Raw genomic sequence first — 23,638 nt, 5'->3', positions numbered from 1 at the left:
ACAGTCACACTCCAAACTCCACTATGGCCAAGACCAAAGAGCTGTCAAAGGACACCAGAAACAAAATTATAGACCTGCACCAGGCTGGGAAGACTGAATCTGCAATAGGTAAGCAGCTTGGTTTGAAGAAATCAACTGTGGGAGCAATTATTAGGAAATGGAAGACATACAAGACCACTGATAATCTCCCTCGATCTGGGGCTCCACGCAAGATCTCACCCCGTGGGGTCAAAATGATCACAAGAACGGTGAGCAAAAATCCCAGAACCACACGGGGGGACCTAGTGAATGACCTGCAGAGAGCTGGGACCAAAGTAACAAAGCCTACCATCAGTAACACACTACGCCGCCAGGGACTCAAATCCTGCAGTGCCAGACGTGTCCCCTTGCTTAAGCCAGTACATGTCCAGGCCCGTCTGAAGTTTGCTAGAGTGCATTTGGATGATCCAGAAGAGGATTGGGAGAATGTCATATGGTCAGATGAAACCAAAATATAACTTTTTGGTAAAAACTCAACTCGTCGTGTTTGGAGGACAAAGAATGCTGAGTTGCATCCAAAGAACACCATACCTACTGTGAAGCATGGGGGTGGAAACATCATGCTTTGGGGCTGTTTTTCTGTAAAGGGACCAGGACGACTGATCCGTGTAAAGGAAAGAATGAATGGGGCCATGTATCGTGAGATTTTGAGTGAAAACCTCCTTCCATCAGCAAGGGCATTGAAGATGAAACGTGGCTGGGTCTTTCAGCATGACAATGATCCCAAACACACCGCCCGGGCAACGAAGGAGTGGCTTCGTAAGAAGCATTTCAAGGTCCTGGAGTGGCCTAGCCAATCTCCAGATCTCAACCCCATAGAAAATCTTTGGAGGGAGTTGAAAGTCCGTGTTGCCCAGCGACAGCCCCAAAACATCACTGCTCTAGAGGAGATCTGCATGGAGGAATGGACCAAAATACCAGCAACAGTCTTTGAAAACCTTGTGAAGACTTACAGAAAACATTTGACCTGTGTCATTGCCAACAAAGGGTATATAACAAAGTATTGAGAAACTTTTGTTATTGACCAAATACTTATTTTCCACCATAATTTGCAAATAAATTCATTAAAAATCCTACAATGTGATTTTATGGATTTTTATTTCTCATTTTGTCTGTCATAGTTGACGTGTACCTATGATGAAAATTACAGTCCTCTCTCATCTTTTTAAGTGGGTGGCTGACTAAATACTTTTTTTCCCCACTGTATGTAAACTTCTGACCCACTGGAGTTGTGATACAGTGAATTATAAGTGAAATAATCTGTCTGTAAACAATTGTTGGAAAAATTACTTGTGTCATGCACAAAGTAGATGTCCTAACCGACTTGCCAAAACTATAGTTTGTTAACAAGACATTTGTGGAGTGGTTGAAAAATTAGTTTTAATGACTCCAACCTAAGTGTATGTAAACTTCTGACTTCAACTGTATCTCTGCTGACCACCCTCTTCGGATCTCTACGCACCATGTATCTTTGAACTATGCTGTGATGTTTAACATACAATTTCAATCTATCTAATCGAATAAAATCCACAGCTTGCGATTTTTGAAGATAATTACTTTTTCTAAGAGTATTAATATATTAGTACTATTTCTAGGGTCAGTTTTAGATCGATGTTATGCATTTTCTTGCCATTCCTGAACCTGAGACCAGAAACGGGCTACCTATTGATTCTGTATCCTCACAACAAAATCTGCAGAGCTTTGATGATTGTATGCTCCAAATATTCAACATTTTGTTGAATTCTATATAATAATTTTAGCTGAAAAGCACAAAGTCTCATACCATGGAATTGGTACATCAAACATTTTGCAATCTGTATGGCACAGCTGTCAACATCCTGGTCCTCAAATGAAACTGGTATACTTTCCTATTTATGCTATTTTAATTCCTCCGCCAGTTTTGATCCTTTATATTGGGCAGTTCCCTACCTCCTCCCTTGATCCTTTATATTGGGCAGACAGACCAGTTCCCTACCTCCTCCCTTGATCCTTTATATTGGGCAGACAGACCAGTTCCCTACCTCCTCCCTTGATCCTTTATATTGGGCAGACAGACCAGTTCCCTACCTCCTCCCTTGATCCTTTATATTGGGCAGACAGACCAGTTCCCTACCTCCTCCCTTGATCCTTTATATTGGGCAGACAGACCAGTTCCCTACCTCCTCCCGCTGCCACCAGCCTCCTCCATTTTTGGGGGTAATGCTGTCATCAATTGGTTGTAATCTTGGATTGAGAAGACCTTCCCATACAATTATGATAATTCCATGAAAGACACAACTCTACCATTCCAATATACAATATAATTTAAAAACAAAAATGCCCTTTTCAAATAGCGAATGGAGGCTGCATGTTTTCCCGCCTGTCCGTTTTTGAAGGCTACTTCGGTTTTATAGCGGAGCATGTGCTTAATATGAGCAGCTGAGAAATAAATATAGGAACACTTATTTCCCTCTACGCATCAACCACTGTTTGAGGAGCACGCTCTCGCTACCCGACAGGTGATATTCCGCCCAAACTCTGTGTGCCATGGGCTCCCCAACCCTGTTCCTGCAGCTACCCAGTACTCTGTATGCCATGGGCTCTCCAACCCTGTTCGTCCAGCTACCCAGTACTCTGTATGCCATGGGCTCTCCAACCCTGTTCCTGCAGCTACCCAGTACTCTGTATGCCATGGGCTCTCCAACCCTGTTCCTGCAGCTACCCAGTGGTTCATTTGGGGAAACCCAGTGAAATCTGTTTGGGAACATTTGAAAGTAACATGTTTTCACAACGAAACATATTTCACTAAACTGTTGACAGCCCGTCTCTCTGCGCGCTGGAGAAAGGAATAAAGGAGAGAGAGGAGGAGATGGAATCGCACGGTGGTGAGAGATTCTGTATAGCTGAATAGATGTGTCACGCAATGAATTATGAAGATATAAACAATTCCCTATTACTAGGTTATTCAAAATCGCCCTGCACAATCAATGAACCAACTGCATCAACTAGGGCTATAAGTTCTCTCCCAGACTCATGGATAGACATTTTGGAGCGTAGCATAAGGTAACCAGTCCATCCAGTATGTATAATAAGGCAGTCCACACTCATAGGCATTACTCTAATTTGTTTAATTGTGGAGTATAGGCTAGACTAAATATGTACCAAAGACATCTTAAATCATTTTTGTTTTTATGTTTTTCTTCCATGCATAATATGTGGTAGGCTATGTATTGTATAACGGCACAATCGTTATTTTAATTCAGGTATTTTTTCGGGCTTGGGCTCGTAAGCCTATGAAAATGCATAAGCTCTATGTGTATGCGTAGGGCTGTTTTTTAATGAATCATCACCTTAGAAAGCGCTGTCCATTTCGTTGTGTTAGGCTTTGAAACAACAACCGTGTTTTCCACTCAGTTTCAACTTGTTGAACTTCTTTGTTCAAATTGATTATCACAGTGACGTGAGTTTTAAAAGTACGATAGGCCTACTGTTTTGATAAGTGTTTTGATGTGATTTTCGATATCATTTGCATTGATTTCAGAGTGGTTAGAGGGACAATAGAGCCCTGAGTACCAGGCCATTAGGACCTGATGGTTAGAGGGACAATAGAGCCCTGAGTACCAGGCCATTAGGACCTGATGGTTAGAGGGACAATAGAGCCCTGAGTACCAGGCCATTAGGACCTGATGGTTAGAGGGACAATAGAGCCCTGAGTACCAGGCCATTAGGACCTGATGGTTAGAGGGACAATAGAGCCCTGAGTACCAGGCCATTAGGACCAGATGGTTAGAGGGACAATAGAGCCCTGAGTACCAGGCCATTAGGACCTGATGTTTAGAGGGACAATAGAGCCCTGAGTACCAGGCCATTAGGACCTGATGGTTAGAGGGACAATAGAGCCCTGAGTACCAGGCCATTAGGACCTGATGGTTAGAGGGACAATAGAGCCCTGAGTACCAGGCCATTAGGACCTGATGGTTAGAGGGACGATAGAGCCCTGAGTACCAGGCCATTAGGACCTGATGGTTAGAGGGACAATAGAGCCCTGAGTACCAGGCCATTAGGACCTGATGTTTAGAGGGACAATAGAGCCCTGAGTACCAGGCCATTAGGACCTGATGGTTAGAGGGACAATAGAGCCCTGAGTACCAGGCCATTAGGACCTGATGGTTAGAGGGACAATAGAGCCCTGAGTACCAGGCCATTAGGACCTGATGGTTAGAGGGACAATAGAGCCCTGAGTACCAGGCCATTAGGACCTGATGGTTAGAGGGACAATAGAGCCCTGAGTACCAGGCCATTAGGACCAGATGATTGTTAGCAAGCTGGGTACTGCCAACGCATGTCCAGAGTGCATAAAAAGGAAGTTCCCATGACTCAACGGTCACGTGGAATTTGACTGCGGTCACGACTCGTGACTGTCTGGTGTGGCGGTAATACGGTCACCGCAACAGCCCTATGTACAACACAGTTTTGTGAAAAAAGCTTTGACCACTAACTGGCTGTTTGGCTAATGACCATTATCTGCTGTTCTACCTCAGTTCACTGAGTGATCGGAGGTCGTGAACCCATAACCTTGGTGTTGATAGCACCACTCTCTGACACACTGCTGTTTCCCTTCAGTTCCATGCCATGGTGCTGTCCTGCAAGCCCCGGTTCGTGGTGGGCCTGGTGGGGTGTAACGCGTCGCAGCACCTGTCAGTGTTGACCCAGCAGCTGCACTACTGCCTGGCCAACAGCACCCTGCTACAGCCCCTCTCCCGGGGATCCATGCTGGCACTGGCCCTCATCACCCTGGAGCTGGAGAATATCTGCCCTGACTGGCTGGCTCTCACCATCCTCCTGCTCAGGAAAGCACAGGTACTAAACTTTCACTATCCTCCTGCTCAGGAAACGGGTACTAAACTTTCACTATCCTCCTGCTCAGGAAACGGGTACTAAACTCTCACTATCCTCCTGCTCAGGAAACGGGTACTAAACTCTCACTATCCTCCTGCTCAGGAAATGGGTACTAAACTCTCACTATCCTCCTGCTCAGGAATGCACAGGTACTAAACTCTCACTATCCTCCTGCTCAGGAAACGGGTACTAAACTCTCACTATCCTCCTGTTCAGGAAACAGGTACTAAACTCTCACTATCCTCCTGTTCAGGAAAGCACCGGAAGGCCTGCAGTACAGTATGTTGGCATGTTTAGATAGGGGGCAGTGAGGGGTTCTACCTACAGTCCAATCTGACCCACTGCCTATCTAGGTGATTCCACACCAGGGGAGTGGAAAATTAGTTTTGGTATCTCAGATTGTTCTGGAAATTCTCACATAGGAACTTCATTGGGAGGAAGGATGTTTATCAAAAGAGGACCATCGCGCTCTCCCAGAAGTTTGACTGGTGTGTAAAACCCATGAAATCGGATAAAAGGGTATGATGGGTCCGCACTCGCAAAGCTTCCTTCATCTTTCACTTGTTTTCTTCTTTTCACGGCATCAGGGATCGCGTGCAGACGTTTCAGCCTATCAGTGTGTAGGTACAAATCTTTTTCATTCAGAACAGCATTCGGAGGGAACACAGGGGAGCGACCAATGGGCAGCAGCTGCTTCTCATCAGGGCTGTCACTCATCTGTAAAAATGTGAGAATTTCCAGAACAATCTGAGATACCAAAACAAATTTTCCACTCCCCTGGTGTGGAATCACCTAGATAGGCAGTGGGTCAGATTGGACTGTAGGTAGAACCCCTCACTGCCCCCTATCTAAACATGCCAACATACTGTAACGCATGACCGTGAGGAATCAGCTCAGAACTACACGGGAGGATCTTGTGAATGATCTCAAGGCAGCTGGGACCATAGTCACCAAGAAAACAATTGGTAACACACTACGCCGTGAAGGACTGAAATCCTGCAGCGCCCGCACGGTCCCCCTGCTCAAGAAAGCACATATACAGGGCCGTCTGACGTTTGCCAATGAACATCTGAATGATTCAGAGGAGAACTGGGTGACAGTGTTGTGGTCAGATGAGACCAAAATGGAGCTCTTTGGCATCAACTCAACTCGCCGTGTTTGGAGGAGGAGGAATGCTGCCTATGACCCCAAGAACACCATCCCCACCGTCAAATATGGAGGTGGAAACATTATGCTTTGGGGGTGTTTTTCTGCTAGGGACAGGACAACATCACCGCATCAAAGGGACGATGGACGGGGCCATGATCCGTCAAATTTTGGGTGAGAACCTCCTTCCCTCAGGCAGGGCACTGAAAATGGGTCGTGGATGGATATTCCAGCATGACAATGACCCAAAACACACGGCCAAGGCAACAAAGGAGTGGCTCAAGAAGAAGCACATTAAGGTCCTGGAGTGGCCTAGCCAGTCTCCAGACCCTAATCCCATAGAAAATCTGTGGAGGGAGCTGAAGGTTCAAGTTGCCAAACGTCAGCCTCGAAACCTTAATGACTTGGAGAAGATCTGCAAAGAGGAGTGGGACAAAATCCCTCCTGAGATGTGTGCAAACCTGGTGGCCAACTACAAGAAACGTCTGACCTCTGTGATTGCCAAGAAGGGTTTTGCCACCAAGTACTAAGTCATGTTTGGCAGAGGGGTCAAATACTTATTTCCCTCATTAAAATGCAAATAAATTTATAAAATTCTTGACGTGTTTTTCTTGATTTTTTTGTTGTTATTCTGTCTCTCACTGTTCAAATAAACCTACCATTAAAATTATAGACTGATCATGTCTTTGTCAGTTGGAAAACGTACAAAATCAGCAGGGGATCAAATACTTTTTTCCCTCACTGTATGTGCCAGGCGCACCGGTTTGAGTGTGTCAAGAACTGCAATGCTTCTGGGTTTTCACGCTGAATAATTACCCTTGTCTATCAAGAATGGTCCACCACCCAAAGGATATCTAGCCAACTTGACACAACTGTGGGAAGCATTGGAGTCAACATGGGCCAGCATCCCTGTGGAGCGCTTTCGACGCCTGGTAGAGTCCATGCCCCGACGAATTGAGGCTGTTCTGAGGGCAAAAGGGGGTGCAAGTCAATATTAGGACAGTGTTCCTAATGTTTTGTCCACTCAGTAGGTCTAAAATGGCCAGAAATTGCCACTTTCATCATGATTTTCTAAAAAATTGTTTGTGATACGAATGTAAAAAGAATGTCAAACATCCTTCCTCCCAATGAAGTTCCTATGTGAGAATTGCCAGAACATTCTGAGATGCCAAAAATATTTTCTGCTGTCGTGGAATAACCCCAATCTCTCTTTCTCTTACCACCTGTTCAATAGAATCAGAACAAAAAGTTTAGGGATGTTTTACATGATGTTGTAGTCCCTCCCACGTATTGAATCACGCTTTAAAAATAAATAAAATGTCAGTGGTATTTTCAGGATGCCTCTGGGAACCATTGCTGTCCATTGGATGCATAATACAGTCCGCCTGTATGTTGACTCGAACCACGTTTCCATCCACAGTTTTTATGAGTAAAGTCATATTGTATTTATTTATTTATTTTAATCACTACAGCTGTGATGGAAACAGGAAGTTTCGGTACAATTTCATAAATGCCGACAGATAATTTGTTCGTTCGACATGGTGGGATCTTTTTGTGTCGGTAAAATTAATTATGTGAAAAATGGCGGTGGAAACGCCTTTATGTGCAAATGTTGGTAACCATCATATCGAAGTAATCTTGGAGTCACGCGATGATATGGTGTGTGGTCCTCCCACTACGACTCGGGAAACCATGCAGTTTATTAGGCTACAGATGAAAGAACTTCTGATGAACTTCACAGGGTGGTGAAAGTGCACGGTGATGAGTTTCATTCTCCTTTCCCAATACATGTTGAGGGTCTTATTCTGGTGACATGATGATCGATGCTTGGCTGCCGTTTTGACAAATAGAAATATTCACGCTCTTATCCATAATAATTATTGTGAATGCGCATATTTTCTTGTGGATTTTAGAATATTTGCATGAAAATCTGTCGCCAATTGGATGGAAACCTAGCTAATAACATTATGATCAAGACTCTCGTTTATCTCCCCCTCCTAGATCGACAGTTCTCAGCTGATCCGCTGTCGAGAGCTGGTGTCACGTCACCTGTCCACACAGGAAGCTTCCCTGCCTCCCAACACTGTGTACATCTACCAGCCCCTGGATCCGGACCCGGACCCCTGCAACCGGAGAAGAGAGTTCAACACCAGGCTCCCCTCCCCATCCACGGCCCCCAGGGACAGGAGCCTCTCCTGGGTCTCCTCTAGCGCTACCAGCCTGCTCCGGGTCCACGGGCCACCCAAGCCAAGCCACCACTCCCACCAAGTCCACCTGCGCTGCAAGCACTCAGCCAAGCGCAAGGTGAGAGCTTGGCTGCTTCATCAACCGGAGTAAAGTATTTTAACACCTACTTAGCTACAGTGCATTCGGAAAGTATTCAGACCCCTTGACCTTTTCCACCTTTTCTTACGTTACAGACTTATTCTAAAATTGATTAAATAGTTTTCCCCCCCCCCTCATCAATCTACACACAATACCCCATAATGACAAAGCAAAAACAGTTTTTTAGACATTTTTGCAAATGTATTAAAAATAGAAAACTGATCACATTTACATAAGTATTCAGACCCTTTACTCAGTACTTTGTTGAAGCACCTTTGGCAGCGATTACAGCCTCAAGTCTTCTTGGGTATGACGCTACAAGCTTGGCACACCTGTATTTGGGGAGTTTCTCCCTTTCTTCTCTGCAGATCCTCTCAAGCTCTGTTAGGTTGGATGGGGAGCTTCGCTGCACAGCTATTTTCAGGTCTCTCAAGAGATGTTTGATCGGGTTCAAGTCCGGGCTCTGGCTGGGCCACTCAAGGACATTCAGAGACTTGTCCCGAAGCCACTCCTGCGTCGTCTTGGCTGTGTGCTTAGGGTCGTTGTCCTGTTGGAAGGTGAACTTTCGCCCCAGTCTGAGGTCCTGAGCGCTCTGGAGCAGGTTTTCATCAAGGAACTCTCTGTACTTTGCTCCATTCATCTTTCCCTCGATCCTGACTAGTCTCCCAGTCCCTGCTGCTGAAAAACATCCCCACAGCATGATGCTGCCACCACCATGCTTCACCGTAGGGATGGTGCCAGGTTTCCTCCAGACGTGACGCTTGGCATTCAGGCCAAGGAGTTCAATCTTGGTTTCATCAGACCAGAGAATCTTGTTTCTCATGGTCTGAGAGTCCTTAAGGTGCTGTCATGTGCCATTTACTGAGGAGTGGCTTCCGTCTGGCCACTCTACCATAAAGGCTTGATTGGTGGAGTGCTGCAGAGATGGTTGTCCTTCAGGAAGGTTCTCCCATCTCCACAGAGGAAGTCTAGAGCTCTGTCAGAGTGACCATTGGGTTCTTGGTCACCTCCCTGACCAAGGCCCTTCTCCCCCGATTGCTCAGTTTGGCCGGGCGGCCAGCTCTAGGAAGTGTCTTGGTGGTTCCACTTCTTCCATTTAAGAATGATGGAGGCCACTGTGTTCTTGGGGACCTTCAATGCTTCCCCAGCTCTGTGCCTCGACACAATCCTGTCTCAGAGCTCTACAGACAATTCCTTCGACCTCATGGCTTAGTTTTTGCTCTGACATGCACTGTCAACTGTGGGACCTTATATAGACAGGTGTGTGTGCCTTTCCAAATCATGTCCAATCAATTGAAAACGTAACAACGTAACGTAACAAAATGTGGAAAAAGTCAAAGGGTCTGAATACTTTCTGAATGCACTGTATACTATTGCCTTGATTATGAAATCATTTTGTTTTTATGGTATTATGTTTTTGTAGTAGAGCTTTTGAGATGACAATGAAAAACTATATACAAATTTAAATGTATAATTATAAACGATATAATGTATTATATCATTATGTAATTATAAATATTATTATTAAGGTGGAGGAGATGGAGGTCGACGAATTCTACGAGGGGATCAAACGCCTCTACAACGAAGAGAGCGGGGGCGCTCCAGAAAGGACGGCGGTAACGGGGGAGGGGCCTCTAGGGGAGAGTAGTGTCCAGTTGGTCACCTCCCCCTGCCCCCCTCTCCAACCCGTCAGTGTCACATAGATAAGAGAAAGAAACCAAGGCCTTCTCTTTTATCTGAGGTGGAAGGAAAATAAGTCTCAGTATTAAATCCGTCATGGCAATAATCCACCATCCCCAGGTCTCGATTGAGCCCACAAAAAAAGATGCTGCTATTTCATAACTATTTGTTGAGCACAAATATAAAAAGGATTAAAAAAAGATATAATATAATGATATAAATAAAAAATAAAAATCTTGTCCTTAAAAAGGTCAAATGACTTCTTCTCCCAGTGAGTCTTTCTGTGATGATATTTCTCTAATGTAAGGTCGTGTGTCATCTTATTTCTGTTGTTGACCCTAACTAATCTTTCCGTTTCAATCAGTATATTCATTTTCTTTATCTTTTTTCCTAAACAAATCATTCTCAGCATGTTGTCTTTAACCCATAACAAAACATGTCACTTTAGAGTTTGATTGACTGTAAAGTGTGTGTATAACTATGTTAACCTGATGTACTGAATGTTTTTTTGTTTTTTTTTAAAGATTTTATTTAGTTAATAATCTAAATATCCCCTCCACAACCTTCCTGTCTTTGTCCAATCACAGTGTGCTGTAGTAGTTTAACCAAAGACTGGACATTACAAGCTACTGTCATTAATGACAATGCATTAGTGAATCAGTTTACTCAATGAAGCAATATGTTTTTAAGATAAACAGCTTTGTTAAAAGGGCGTGAGTCCCAAATGTCACCCTATTCCCTACATAGTGCACTACTTTTGACCAGAGCCCTATGGGGAATAGGGTGACATTTCGGCTGCCTGATGCAACCAAGAAGAGGGGATGAAGATGTAGCTACCATAATACACCTTATCTTTGCTGTTCAGAAACGACATGCTGTTTTTTTGTTTGTTTGTTTTTTGCCAAAAGGCTCTCTTGCTCTGGGGTGCTGGTAACTGCCTATGTACTGCTGACAACTTGTGGCACCAATAAAAAAATAAATATAAATAAAAAGTGAAATAATCTGTCTTTATCATTGTTACTGTGTATCCAAAGTGGCTTCCTTGTGTCATTCCGCATATTGCTGGACATACAACGTGCGTTAACTCCATTGACTACATTCAGAGCCTTTGGCAACAGCCGGAGCGTTTTAAAATGGTGGGAGGCAACGCGGATTCTAGACAGACTAAGTTAATGCGCTCCATTGGTAGATCATGGCGCTTGCAACGCCAGGATAGCCTACAGTTTGAGATAAGATTCCTGTAATGAAAGGATTTAGGCCTGACTGCAAAGAGTATGCGACCAGCCAACAAAGGCCGTAGGCTATTATTTTAACCTTCCCGTTGTCCTAGGGTCAAAATGACCCGCCACTGTGTTGAACCAACTTTATTTAATTTTTATATTTTGGGGATCATTTGTGAGAAGGAGGCAGTGAGACTTTAAAGAAAGTATCACTGCCTCCTTCTCACAAATGATCCAAAAAATATAAACATTAAATAAAGTTGGTTCAACACAGTGGCGGGTCATTTTGACCCTATGAGGGTTAAACGTTTTCCACGTTTCTAAATGGAAACGTAGCATTATGGTAGGTAGGATATTTATGTGACCGCATTTCTTGCGCAATTCTTCCGGTGTGGTGATACTGATGGTTTGTCGGAACTGGTGTTTTGTTTACACAGCAGGTTAGAACAATTAACGTGGACGGTTAAGAGGACTAATGTGGCAGGTTAGGAGACGTGAGGTTAAGGTTAGGCGTAGCTAAAAACGCTTCAGTTGTTAACAACTCTTATCCCCGACGCGACAACTAGATGGAGCTGTAATCGTACAAACCACCAGCAGTACGACACCTGCACGTTGCATAGTGCTCAGGGGTTTATTAGGCCGATTTTTTGCAAAACGTTTCTTAAACGGAAGCAAACGAAACGGGGAGGGACATGCCTGAATTTGTCCAATATAAACTGGTTCTTAAACTGTAAACGGTTTCTGTAATGAATTACCATTTAAGAACCAAACGGTGTATTCATTACGGAAACTGTTTACCGTTGAAGAAGCAAACTAAACGGAGAGGGGCCTAACTGAATTACTCAAAAAATACTATTGTTTTCCATTTGGAGTAGGCTTAACGGTTTCTGTTGCAAAACGTAAACGTCTAAGAACCAAACGGAAGCAAACCGAGAATTTCTTTTGGACAAATTCAGGTAGGTCCCGCCCCGTTTCGTTCCGTTTGCTTCCGTTTAAGAAACGTTTTGCAACAGAATCGGCGTAATGAATACGCCCCAGGTATGCAGGTGGAGATAATTGTTGTTGGCGCAGAAAAAAACATCTGACACTCCATCGGACTTGGCGCAAACAGACGGAATGGCCACCGAATTTACTCAGGATTCGGTGCTGTACTTTCTCCAGTGCAGCGGTGGGAGAGTGAAGAACTCCGAATTGTTGGCGCACTTCAGAGCGTTTATAAAGGACCACGAGAACCAGACACACAACCGGGAACTGTTTAAAAAGTTTGTTAACTCCGTGGCTGCGGTGAAACTGGAGGAGGGAGTTTCACACGTTGTATTGAGGAAGACATTTCTGGGGCATGTTGCTGGAGGAGACATCCCCGCCGGATCCCACTCACCAAAACCCCCCGCCGGACAACAACCTGCGAGACCGAGAGAGAGAGACCGCTCGCCGAGAGATCCGGTAAACAGAAACCAGGAGAGAGGTCAGAAGGGATTGATCGAGACGCACTTGCACGTCACACAGAAATTCCGCGTTCCACCTGGCAACACAATCCAACTCACAGAAAATATATTGGCCTCGGGTGAAATTGTAAACAACAATGTGGAAAGTACAATCAACTTCGAAAAGCCTATCCAAAGCTTCTCGGCATATGTGCCAGACCATGTGCCACCTTCGGCATCCAACAACAGAGAAGCACCATTCCTCCCATCTTACAATGCAGCAATGTCAAAGGGGTCAGAAGATGGGAGTGGTCAGAGCTTGGAAGCAGAGTGGGATAAAGAACCCGTGATTCTCACTCTTTCAGTCCCAGAACTGAATCACACAGGCGGTTACACACTTGGCAAGCGGTCAATAGAACCAAAGAGGAAGAGGTCCTATCCGCCCCCTGAGTTCCTATACACAGAGGTGAAACCTCCGGCACCTCAGCCTCACCTAGCACAGGTGCAACAGAATACAGCACAGACACAGAGGAAGACATCTACAGCATGGCCACTGCTCACCACTCTAGACCATGCCAGCTCCTCTCCTTGTATAGCTGATGGTCACAGTCCTCCTGCTGCTTCTCCACGCGTTCCCCTTCCCCCTGACCCCCAGGTGACGAGGAGCAACGGCAACCTGGACGGCAGCCTCCACATCCCACAGCAGCCCAGAACAAAACAAGATGGACTTCCAGCAGCTCCACTGCACGTTACACCTGCCCCTCAGCTGATGCGGAGCGATGGCGGCCTCCGCCGTAGGATCCCACAGCAGCCCAGACCAGTCCTGGACCCAGTCCCTATCCCTGACGTTCACACCCAGTATCCAGAGGAGAGTGGAGCTGCTGTCCCCCAGTCCAGGGTCAAGCCCCAGCCTCCCCAATGCAGCCTACCCCTGGACTCAGCCCACCAGTACCACACTCCCACCGCAGCTAACGGTGGGTCTTCTGGTTACCCAGAGCATTACCACCACCAGGCCAGCTCCGGCCTCTCCTCCCGTCACAGCAGCCTCCTCCTTTCCCCGTCACTGGACTCCGGGGATGAGTGGCCCAAGGGTTCCCTTAGAGATGAGTGGGTCAGCTATGAAGCCCTCAACAACCAGGTTCTGTCGGGTGAGCAGCAGGGGGTCAGACTGCTCTCCCAGATACCCGGCGCTGGGAAGCGAGCCCCCTGCCCTCACTATATCTCCACCGGTTACCTTGACAATGACGAGACGGACAGAGCATCGTCATGGCGACATTCCACAGGTTATCTCCATGACGATGACGGGTCAGAGTCCAACGAATCCATCTCTCTTCCTGGTTCGGCCCCCGAGCCCTTTATCCGACCCACTGTCCAGCGAATCGGCAGCCGGCCCCGCGGCCGCATGTGTCGCAGTCTCGGAGCCGACCTGGACCGACTGTTTCCGGAGGACGGCGTCTCGGCACGGCACAACCGCCTCCACCTCCTCTCCTCCAACCTCAGCATCAGCCACTCCTTCTCCACCCCCACCTCACGCACACCCAGCTACAGAGACCTGAGGGGGGAGATGCGATCCGGGGCCTCCAGTAACAAGAGCCTAAGTGGGCATGACAGCTCCTACTTCCACCGGCAGAACCTGGTCCCCCTGGAGCCTAAGGAGCATGACTGGCTGGTGAAGGGCGCCGCTGGAACCTGGGCCGACATTTACACCCTGTTCAGAGATGAACCCAGCCTCCTCACCAAGAGAGACTTCATCACTGGTTACACCATCCTGCACTGGATTGCTAAACATGGAGACCACCGGGTCCTCAACACACTCTGGTACGGAGTCAACAAAGCCGGGTTGAAACTGGACGTGGATGCGACGACCACCTGTGGCTACACGCCTCTTCACCTGGCCGCCATCCACGGGAACAACAAGATGATCCGGCTTCTGGTTCATAAGTTCAGGGCCAACGTGGCCCTCAGGGACACTAGTGGTAAGAAGGCCTGGCAGTATCTGGGCCAGACTGGCCCCGGGGACCTCCTAGAGATGCTGGGGGCCCCTCACTGCTGGACCTCCACCGGGGGTAGCTCCACACTCCAGTCCTCAGGAGAGAGACCCCCAAGGCCAGCGACGTCCTCGGGCTCAGCCGCGGTGAAGAGGTCCACGTCTATAGCAGCGTTCCTGAATAAGACTCTAATGAAGTTCCCAGGACGGGAAGGTTCGCAGTCACCCGACTCCTTTCTGTGAGAATAGTGTGGCGTTTAGGGCGTCTGTCCCGCTCTGACCATCCTTATAATAGCTCAAGCCTCTTGCTAACTAGGTTGTGTGGGGGGCTTGACAACTTTCATTTGCCACTTAAACTCGGATTTGCTTTCTTTGTTAATTCCAAATGTTAATCCATTCATTTTTTAAAAGCGAATACCAAATAATTAATTAAGAGGGTAGGGATTGAGCTGTCTAAATTAACTAATTATGAATGGATATGACAGACATGGAGTTAACTAACTGTATCACTTGTGAAAACAAAAGCAATAGAATCTGTTGTGAGTTCGGCGTTATAAAGAGATTGGATTATATTATGATATTTCAGTATAGTTGCTTTGCAATTATATGTATTGTGGTGAGAAGCTTTTGTTTGTTTGCTACTGAGGAAATGGCTTCCATTCTAGTGTTTGTTTTTGAATTACCAGAGAAGAACCTTTTCAAAATGCCTTCTCTCCAACGAAAGTGTATTGCCAGTTAAGTGCTTCAGCAGTTTCAGGTTTCAAGTGGTTACCTGACATTGGAATGTGGTGGTGAGTAATGTTGTTTTGTTTGTTCAAAGGCCTGTCAGTGTAGCAATGTATATTATATCATCTGAGCTGACTGGACTAAAGGAAAGGAATCCCTCCCTTGCACCAGGTTGAATATTTGTAAGTCGCTCTGGATAAGAGCGTCTGCTAAATGACTTAAATGTAAATGAATATAATGCACATTGTTCACTAGTTTAAGTCCCCAAAGGTTGTGTGGTTTATAAGGTTCATTCACCATTTTGCTTTATTATTTTGACTTGTTAATATCGACACCCAAAAAGTTGACTCACATAAACTGTTCTCTCTCCATGTGCACTCATGTTTCCAGATGCATCATGCCCTGAAGTACTAAAACAACCCAAACTGGTATTCATTTGTCACTCTAAAGCCATTTCCTTAAAGACCCAGTGCAGTCAAAATTCTGTTTTTCCTTTGTTTTGTATACTATTGTACAACAGCTGACGACACTAACACTGTAACATTTATTTTTTATTTTTTATCAGTGTTATTTCCTGATAGTTGCTGGTTGAAAATGCAATACTCCCAGGATCTTCTAATCAGCAGGTCTGCATGGGGCGGGAGTTTCGGCTTTCCATGGTGACATCACCATGTTTTAAATTGGTTAATAGACCAATAACAAGAGTTCCAAACCTCTCTGCCAATAACAGCTAGTTTTCAGTTTCCCCCTCCCCATTCAGACCACTCCCAGACAGTCCTAGCTAAAAAGTACTTTTTTCCCCTTTTTAATGGAAATCTATTACAAATCTGTTATTTGTCACATGCTTCGTAAACAGATGTAGACTAACAGTGAAATGCTTACTTACGGATCCTTTTCCAACAATGCAGTTAAAGATGCATTTAAATAAGAAAAAAAAAAAAAAAGTAAAATACAGTAAGGTACTTAATTTTTTACCAATACATTATAACACTACATGCCATTTACGGCGCTGGAGGTATGCAAGGGACCAGGGGTGTTCAGTCAGTCATTCCATACCCAGCAGGAGAGGCTTCAGATCGGGGGACACTCTCCCCTCCGTACTGGTGCTCTGGATGTCTGCCATGGCGTGGTGCTCTGGATGTCTGCCATGGCGTGGTGCTATCACGGTGGAGAGGAGGTGTCTATGAAAGGCTGTGTGAGCTGCAGAGCCAAGCTAGGGCCACTGTGTGGGACTTGATGAGGCATGTCGAGGAAAAAAAAACGTGTCCTTTCTGTTGCTGTCACGCTGCTTCCAGGACGACGCCTTCCTCGTGCCCCCAAACGGCACCCTATTCCCTATATAGTGCACTACTTTTGACCAGAACCCAGTGGGCAAAAGTAGTGCACTATATAGGGAATAGGGTGCCGTTTGAGCTGCACACCTTACTGGGAGAATGGGTCGGTGAGGGCACATTGGGACTGGCCTCCTTTTAAACTTTTATCTAACATAAACTTTAAAGTTGACTTATAGAACTTAAACGAAATAGTTTGCCAGGGCACATTAGCACTATCCAAGTATCTGTAATACTCTCAAGGTGAGTCAACTTTAATACAGTATGTTTTGTTTTGCTCTGCATGTGTACATGGAATCATCTACATGTTGGGTCTTGTCACTGGAAGGGTGCGTATGGAAGGGTGCCATGTTTTGCAGTTCATTCAAGCTTGCATTTAGTCGGTTGTATAACCTGGAATGTCAAGTTTTGGTTATTCGGTTGTATAACCTGGTGAATGTCAGTTATGTAATATTGTCTTATGTCTGACTACAGCTTTCTCTTTTTTTAATGAATAAAAACATATAATTGTATATTAACTGCTATAGTTGTGAGCATTTCTGACAAAACAAGCATGTCTATTTGAACCGTTTCCTCTCAACCTGGCCGTGTAATGCGAGAATTAGCAGTGGAAGGGTGGTAATGCTCTGACGCTGTCGAGCTATCGTGTAACAACACCCACTGGGTTAGTGTGCTCGCCTGAGGCCAAATAGTTCACTGGGACAGTCATTAGACCAGTAGACAACTTAAACGATGGTACAAGCGCCATGTTTCAGTGTGACTTGAATGTCCAAGACACATTTCCCCAGTCTGTTTGGCCATGTTGTCATGCCAACTCCTTGTCACTCTGTAATGTTTGGGTTGACAAGGAGCAATGGAGTTGGCAAGAGCAGAAACAGATCTGGGACCAGGCTAAAATTTCCCTTCAGTGACAATCAAGTTGATCTAATCTCATCAATAACATTCTAAGATCCAATATGGCTGATGAGTCGAGACGTTGTAGAATAGATCATCAAAGTACAATTGTCGCAAAGACACAAAGGCTCTTTTTAAAAATAGATTTATTTTGTAAACGAGGATCTGACTTCTAATCGGCCTCCCTCTCCTACGCGTCATAAAGCAAGATTAATACATGGAATTTGATTACAGCAACTGTCAAATCTGATAATTCAGTTATGCCACCTGAAGATGCTATGGAGAAAAATATGGATGGCACCGTTATTGGTGAAAATATTCACGAATACGTGCGTGATCCAGTATATTTGACTGAAATTAGGATAATCTGTAAATGCTTAAAAGGTGCTCTCAAAAGGACACAACAATATCAATTGGCATAGTATATTTTTGGGAGGTGAAACAAGCAAGTCACACAGGAGTCAGACGACGTTTAAACAGTAGGCACGTCACACATGAACTGACAGTACCAACCTACAATATTTCAACCTTCTCTATTTTGTACCCAGATATCCTAAGAAGTGCAACCATGGCCCACGAGATAGCTCCACCCACAGTAGGCGTGTACTTACTGGGCAACAATATTCCTACCTACCTCCTAGAAGCCTTGTCATCATGAAGCACCCCGCCTTGTATCAGAGGAAAACCATGTGACCAGGAGGTCAGTTAGAAAGCCCACTGTAAACTTGCCTCATTCCATCATCATTTTTTCAGGTTATAAAACACTATCGGTCAAAAGTTTTAGAACACCTACTCATTCAAGGGTATTTCTTTATTTGTACTATTTTCTACATTGTAGAATAATAGTGAAGACATCAAAACTATGAAATAACACATATGGAATCATGTAGTAACCAAAAAGTGTTAAACAAATCAAAAAATATTTTATATTTGAGATTCTTCAAATAGCCACCCTTTGCCTAAAACATTTGACCGGCAGTGTATATAAAATGTATTTTTAAAAAATCTACATATTAAAAAGCACACACCATATGCACAGCCACTTACATAATACATACACATTTTTTTAATAATATAAATAATTATTGCAGTTGCTGTCAATGTCATGGTAGCTTTTTTTGTTGTTGTGAGCTATCATTTTTGAGTCTGAAATATAAGTATTTGAAGCAAAATTTGCCTTCGATTGTGGCTATAGATTCATGTGTGTCAGAGCGTGCTATTGTGTTGCTAAAGAAAACAGGCCTATTTCAGTGCTTGTTCCTTCTAACCGTAGGGATAGAATGAGAATCAGAAGTCATTCTAGTTCTGACCATTCTGTGTAATCAGTAGTTAATCTGCCAAATCAAAAGTGCTCAGCTGTAGTGATAGACACATGTAAAGGCAGTAGTATGGTAATGAGTTTAACTGAAATATATATATATATATATATATATATATAAATATATATATGGTGAATAAAATGTCTTGACAGGCAGTTTATACACCCACTACCATTACTCTCAAAACGTCAATATGTTCGTACGAATTACACTAGGCACTTCAACTGTGTATTGAATCAACCAAAAGAGTGGCCAGTCAGAAAAGAGAGATGTGTGGTTAAATAGATAGAAGCACAAGAACGTATCGATCGAAGGTCACCTCTTATAGTCCGTCTGTCTCCAGCAAGGGTGACAGACAGGTGTCATCCTTCACATTAAAAGTCCCTTTCCCTACAGTTCATCTCTACATGGGGAAAGGTGCTGTCTCGGTCTCTTCTTCATAGTCTCATCCGACAGACCCTTTGTGTCCGACAGCGGACGTATTATGTTCCCTGGTAGCGAACTGGAGCATTGTTATTGTTGGGGTGACAGTGGTGTCACAGTGATGTTACAGTGGTGGAGCGGACACCATGGTTAGGACCAAGGTCAGGGCTGGCACCCCTGGGGCCTAAGCCTGGGTTAGTGGAGCAAAACTGGGCCTGCTGGTGCCCAGGAGGCCCCTGATGGTCTGACTCCCCGGGAGAGATACTCTCCATCAGCCTGTTGAGCTGCTCGTCCCCTTGCTTGATGAGCTCGTCCAGGTGTCTCTGTCGGATCAGCAGGGCTGGTCTCATACAGACGTAGTGCTGGTAGTCTCTAAGCTGTGGCCCGGTCAGGTACCCACCCAGGATGTCCAGAACCACACGCTCCCGCCGGTCCAGATTCTCCTTCAGCTCCCTGGCATCCTCATGCTGACTACACAGCTGGCTGCGCTTCTGCTGTAAGGACTCCTGAGTTAACAGAGATATATAGATTATTAAAAGACATCCTGGTGCTTCTGCTGTAGACTCCTGAGTTAACAGAGATATATATATTATTAAAGACATCCTGGTGCTTCTGCTGTAGACTCCTGAGTTAACAGAGATATATATATTATTAAAGACATCCTGGTGCTTCTGCTGTAGACTCCTGAGTTAACAGAGATATATAGATTATTAAAAGACATCCTGGTGCTTCTGCTGTAGACTCCTGAGTTAACAGAGATATATATATTATTAAAGACATCCTGGTGCTTCTGCTGTAGACTCCTGAGTTAACAGAGATATATAGATTATTAAAAGACATCCTGGTGCTTCTGCTGTAGACTCCTGAGTTAACAGAGATATATAGATTATTAAAAGACATCCTGGTGCTTCTGCTGTAGACTCCTGAGTTAACAGAGATATATATATTATTAAAGACATCCTGGTGCTTCTGCTGTAGACTCCTGAGTTAACAGAGATATATAGATTATTAAAGACATCCTGGTGCTTCTGCTGTAGACTCCTGCGTTAACAGAGATATATAGATTATTAAAGACATCCTGGTGCTTCTGCTGTAGACTCCTGAGTTATCAGAGATATATAGATTATTAAAAGACATCCTGGTTCTTCTGCTGAAAGGACTCCTGGAGAGAGAGAACATAGATAGATAGTGAATACAGTCTAAACACAGAGACTCCTGGTTAAAAAGAGGAGATAGGCTTCCTGGTGATGCCTGCGCCTCAGCTTTAAGGACTCCTGGGGAGACAGAGGATTCAAGAAGCCGTCTTGGTTGCTCCAGCTCCACAGATCGATATAGTGTGTCTGTCTGTCTGTCTGTCTGTCTGTCTCCCCTTAGACCAGACCAGTGTTATTTAAACCTTTTCAGCAGGGACCCCATTATTTTTTTCCACAAGAATGTCTTGCCACCCCACCACAACCCGAGTCTAATGACGCAACCTTAAAATTGGTAAATTTAGATTTTTACATTAACACATAAGGTTAAATTCATTGCATTTTAATCTCTTATCAAAATGAAAAGCCGCCAATAAATGTACTCAATAAAATGAGCTTTCTCAAAAAACGTTTGTATAATGTCTCGTACAATAATCTGTGCTTTTCATTTGTTCCCCCCCCCATTTATTATTCTTATTTTTGTGGATTTTGGCGACCTCACTGCAGTTCCCTCGCGACCCCAACTTTGAATACCACTACCTTAGACAGTCTGTTTTGTACATGTGTGTTTGCGCGTAAACTGTCGTCACACAAAGTGCTTCAGCCTCCTGTATCCCACAGTGAGGAGCGACGACTCAGACGGTCTGCTTTCCTACGTGTGTGTGTGTGTGTGTGTGTGTGTGTGTGTGTGTGTGTGTGTGTGTGTGTGTGTGTGTGTGTGTGTGTGTGTGAGAGAGAGCAGAAAACACACAGTAGGTGGTTTGTTATACGACTGGGGAAAGCTGGTGGCATCAATATTTTATCTGACTTTTTGTGACCTTAGCATCCACTCTCCCCCCTCAGTCTCTGAACTACACTGAACAAAATCATAAACGCAACATGTAAAGTGTTGGTCCAATGTTTAATGGGCTGAAATAAAAGATCCCAGAAATGTGCCATACGCACAAAAAGCTTATTTTGCTCGAATTTTGTGCACAAATTTGTTCACATCCCTGTTAGTGAGCATTTCTCCTTCGCCAAGATAATCTATCCATCTGACAGGTGTGGCATATCAAGAAGCTGATTAAAAAAGCATGATCATTACACAGGTGTACCTTGTGCTGGGGACAATAAAAGGCCACTCTAAAATGTGCAGTTTTGTCACACAACAGTTTTGCCACAGATGTCTCAAGTTTTGAGGGAGTGTGCAATTTACATGCTGTCTGCAGGAATGGCCACCAGAGCTGTTGCCAGGTAATTGAATGTTAATTTCTCTACCATAAGCCGCCTCCAACGTAGTTTTAGAGAATTTGGCACTACGTCCAACCAGCCTCACAACCGCAGAACATGTGTAACCATGCCAGCCCAGGACCTCCACATCCGGCTTCTTCACCTGCAGGATCAACTGAAACCAGCCACCCGGACAGCTGATGAAATTGAGGAGTATTTCTGTTTGTAATTTTATGGGGAAAAATTCATTCTGATTGGCTGGGCCTGGCTCCCCAGTGGGTGGACCCATGCCCATCCATGGCTGCGCCCCTGTCCATTCGTTTGAAATCCATAGATTAGGGTCTAATTTATTTATTTCAATTGACCGATTCCCTTATAGGAACTGTAACTCAGTAAAATCTTTGATACTGTTGCATGTTGCGTTTATATTTTTATTCAGTATATTATTGATAGAGGATTTATAGATGATTAAAGGCATCCTGGTGCAGAGACTCCTGGGGAGGACATGTGGCCTAAGGATTAGTAAATCAACTACATACACAGACTGTAGTTGTGCAATTACCTGGTACCACCTAGCGGACATAATGAGACACCTTTAGAAAAAATGTTTTGTATTAGAGAGACTTCTAGGACACTGCAAAAGTGAGATAGCTAGGACACTGCATTAGCGAGATAGCTAGGGCACTGCATTAGCGAGATAGCTAGGGCACTGCATTAGCGAGATAGCTAGGGCACTGCATTAGCGAGATAGCTAGGGCACTGCATTAGCGAGATAGCTAGGGCACTGCATTAGCGAGATAGCTAGGACACTGCATTAGCGAGATAGCTAGGACACTGCATTAGCGAGATAGCTAGGACACTGCATTAGCGAGATAGTTAGGACACTGCATTAGCGAGATAGTTAGGACACTGCATTAGCGAGATAGTTAGGACACTGCATTAGCGAGATAGCTAGGGCACTGCATTAGCGAGATAGCTAGGCACTGCATTAGCGAGATAGTTAGGACACTGCATTAGCGAGATAGCTAGGACACTGCATTAGCGAGATAGCTAGGGCACTGCATTAGCGAGATAGCTAGGCACTGCATTAGCGAGATAGTTAGGACACTGCATTAGCGAGATAGCTAGGACACTGCATTAGCGAGATAGCTAGGACACTGCATTAGCGAGATAGCTAGGGCACTGCATTAGCAAGATAGCTAGGCACTGCATTAGCGAGATAGTTAGGACACTGCATTAGCGAGATAGTTAGGACACTGCATTAGCGAGATAGTTAGGACACTGCATTAGCGAGATAGCTAGGACACTGCATTAGCGAGATAGTTAGGACACTGCATTAGCGAGATAGCTAGGACACTGCATTAGCGAGATAGCTAGGACACTGCATTAGCGAGATAGCTAGGACACTGCATTAGCGAGATAGCTAGGACACTGCATTAGCGAGATAGCTAGGACACTGCATTAGCGAGATAGTTAGGACACTGCATTAGCGAGATAGTTAGGACACTGCATTAGCGAGATAGTTAGGACACTGCATTAGCGAGATAGCTAGGACACTGCATTAGCGAGATAGCTAGGACACTGCATTAGCGAGATAGTTAGGACACTGCATTAGCGAGATAGTTAGGGCACTGCATTAGCGAGATAGCTAGGGCACTGCATTAGCGAGATAGTTAGGACACTGCATTAGCGAGATAGCTAGGGCACTGCATTAGCGAGATAGCTAGGACACTGCATTAGCGAGATAGCTAGGGCACTGCATTAGCGAGATAGTTAGGACACTGCATTAGCGAGATAGCTAGGACACTGCATTAGCGAGATAGCTAGGACACTGCATTAGCGAGATA

General features: G+C 44.8%; 3 protein-coding genes across 4 annotated transcripts in view; 2 read left to right on the top strand and 1 right to left on the bottom strand.

Annotated features, from left to right (window-relative positions):
- The window catches only part of LOC311127202 (cyclin-I-like), a 38,490-nt gene extending 28,229 nt beyond the window's left edge, over positions 1-10,261 (top strand). The window contains exons 6-8 of one of the 2 annotated variants that reach the window (XM_084158995.1): positions 4,642-4,878; positions 8,065-8,396; positions 9,918-10,261. In XM_084158995.1, coding sequence (XP_084015121.1) covers positions 4,642-4,878; positions 8,065-8,396; positions 9,918-10,008 — 660 coding nt within the window. In that variant the 3' untranslated portion in view covers positions 10,009-10,261. The remainder of the gene's footprint in view (positions 1-4,641; positions 4,879-8,064; positions 8,397-9,917) is intronic. The other variant, XM_084158994.1, reaches the window with a different exon arrangement.
- A 2,119-nt stretch (positions 10,262-12,380) lies between these two features.
- Positions 12,381-16,341, top strand: LOC311127672 (ankyrin repeat domain-containing protein SOWAHB-like). The gene has a single exon (XM_084159542.1). The coding sequence runs from the start codon at positions 12,405-12,407 to the stop codon at positions 14,940-14,942; it is 2,538 nt and encodes an 845-aa protein (XP_084015668.1). The 5' UTR covers positions 12,381-12,404; the 3' UTR covers positions 14,943-16,341.
- Positions 16,342-19,154: 2,813 nt separating this feature from the next.
- LOC311127542 (protein Shroom3-like) overlaps positions 19,155-23,638 on the bottom strand; it is a gene marked incomplete at its 5' end in the record, with an annotated part of 155,929 nt that continues 151,445 nt past the window's right edge. Inside the window, one exon of the mRNA XM_084159361.1 lies at positions 19,155-19,898. Coding sequence (XP_084015487.1) covers positions 19,506-19,898 — 393 coding nt within the window. The 3' untranslated portion in view covers positions 19,155-19,505. The remainder of the gene's footprint in view (positions 19,899-23,638) is intronic.

Source organism: Coregonus lavaretus (genome assembly GCF_964263955.1).
Source record: "Coregonus lavaretus genome assembly, chromosome: 4".
Classification (NCBI taxonomy): Eukaryota; Metazoa; Chordata; class Actinopteri; order Salmoniformes; family Salmonidae; genus Coregonus; species Coregonus lavaretus.
Note: the sequence above shows the minus strand (reverse complement) of the source record. Positions and strands in the feature narration are given on the sequence as shown.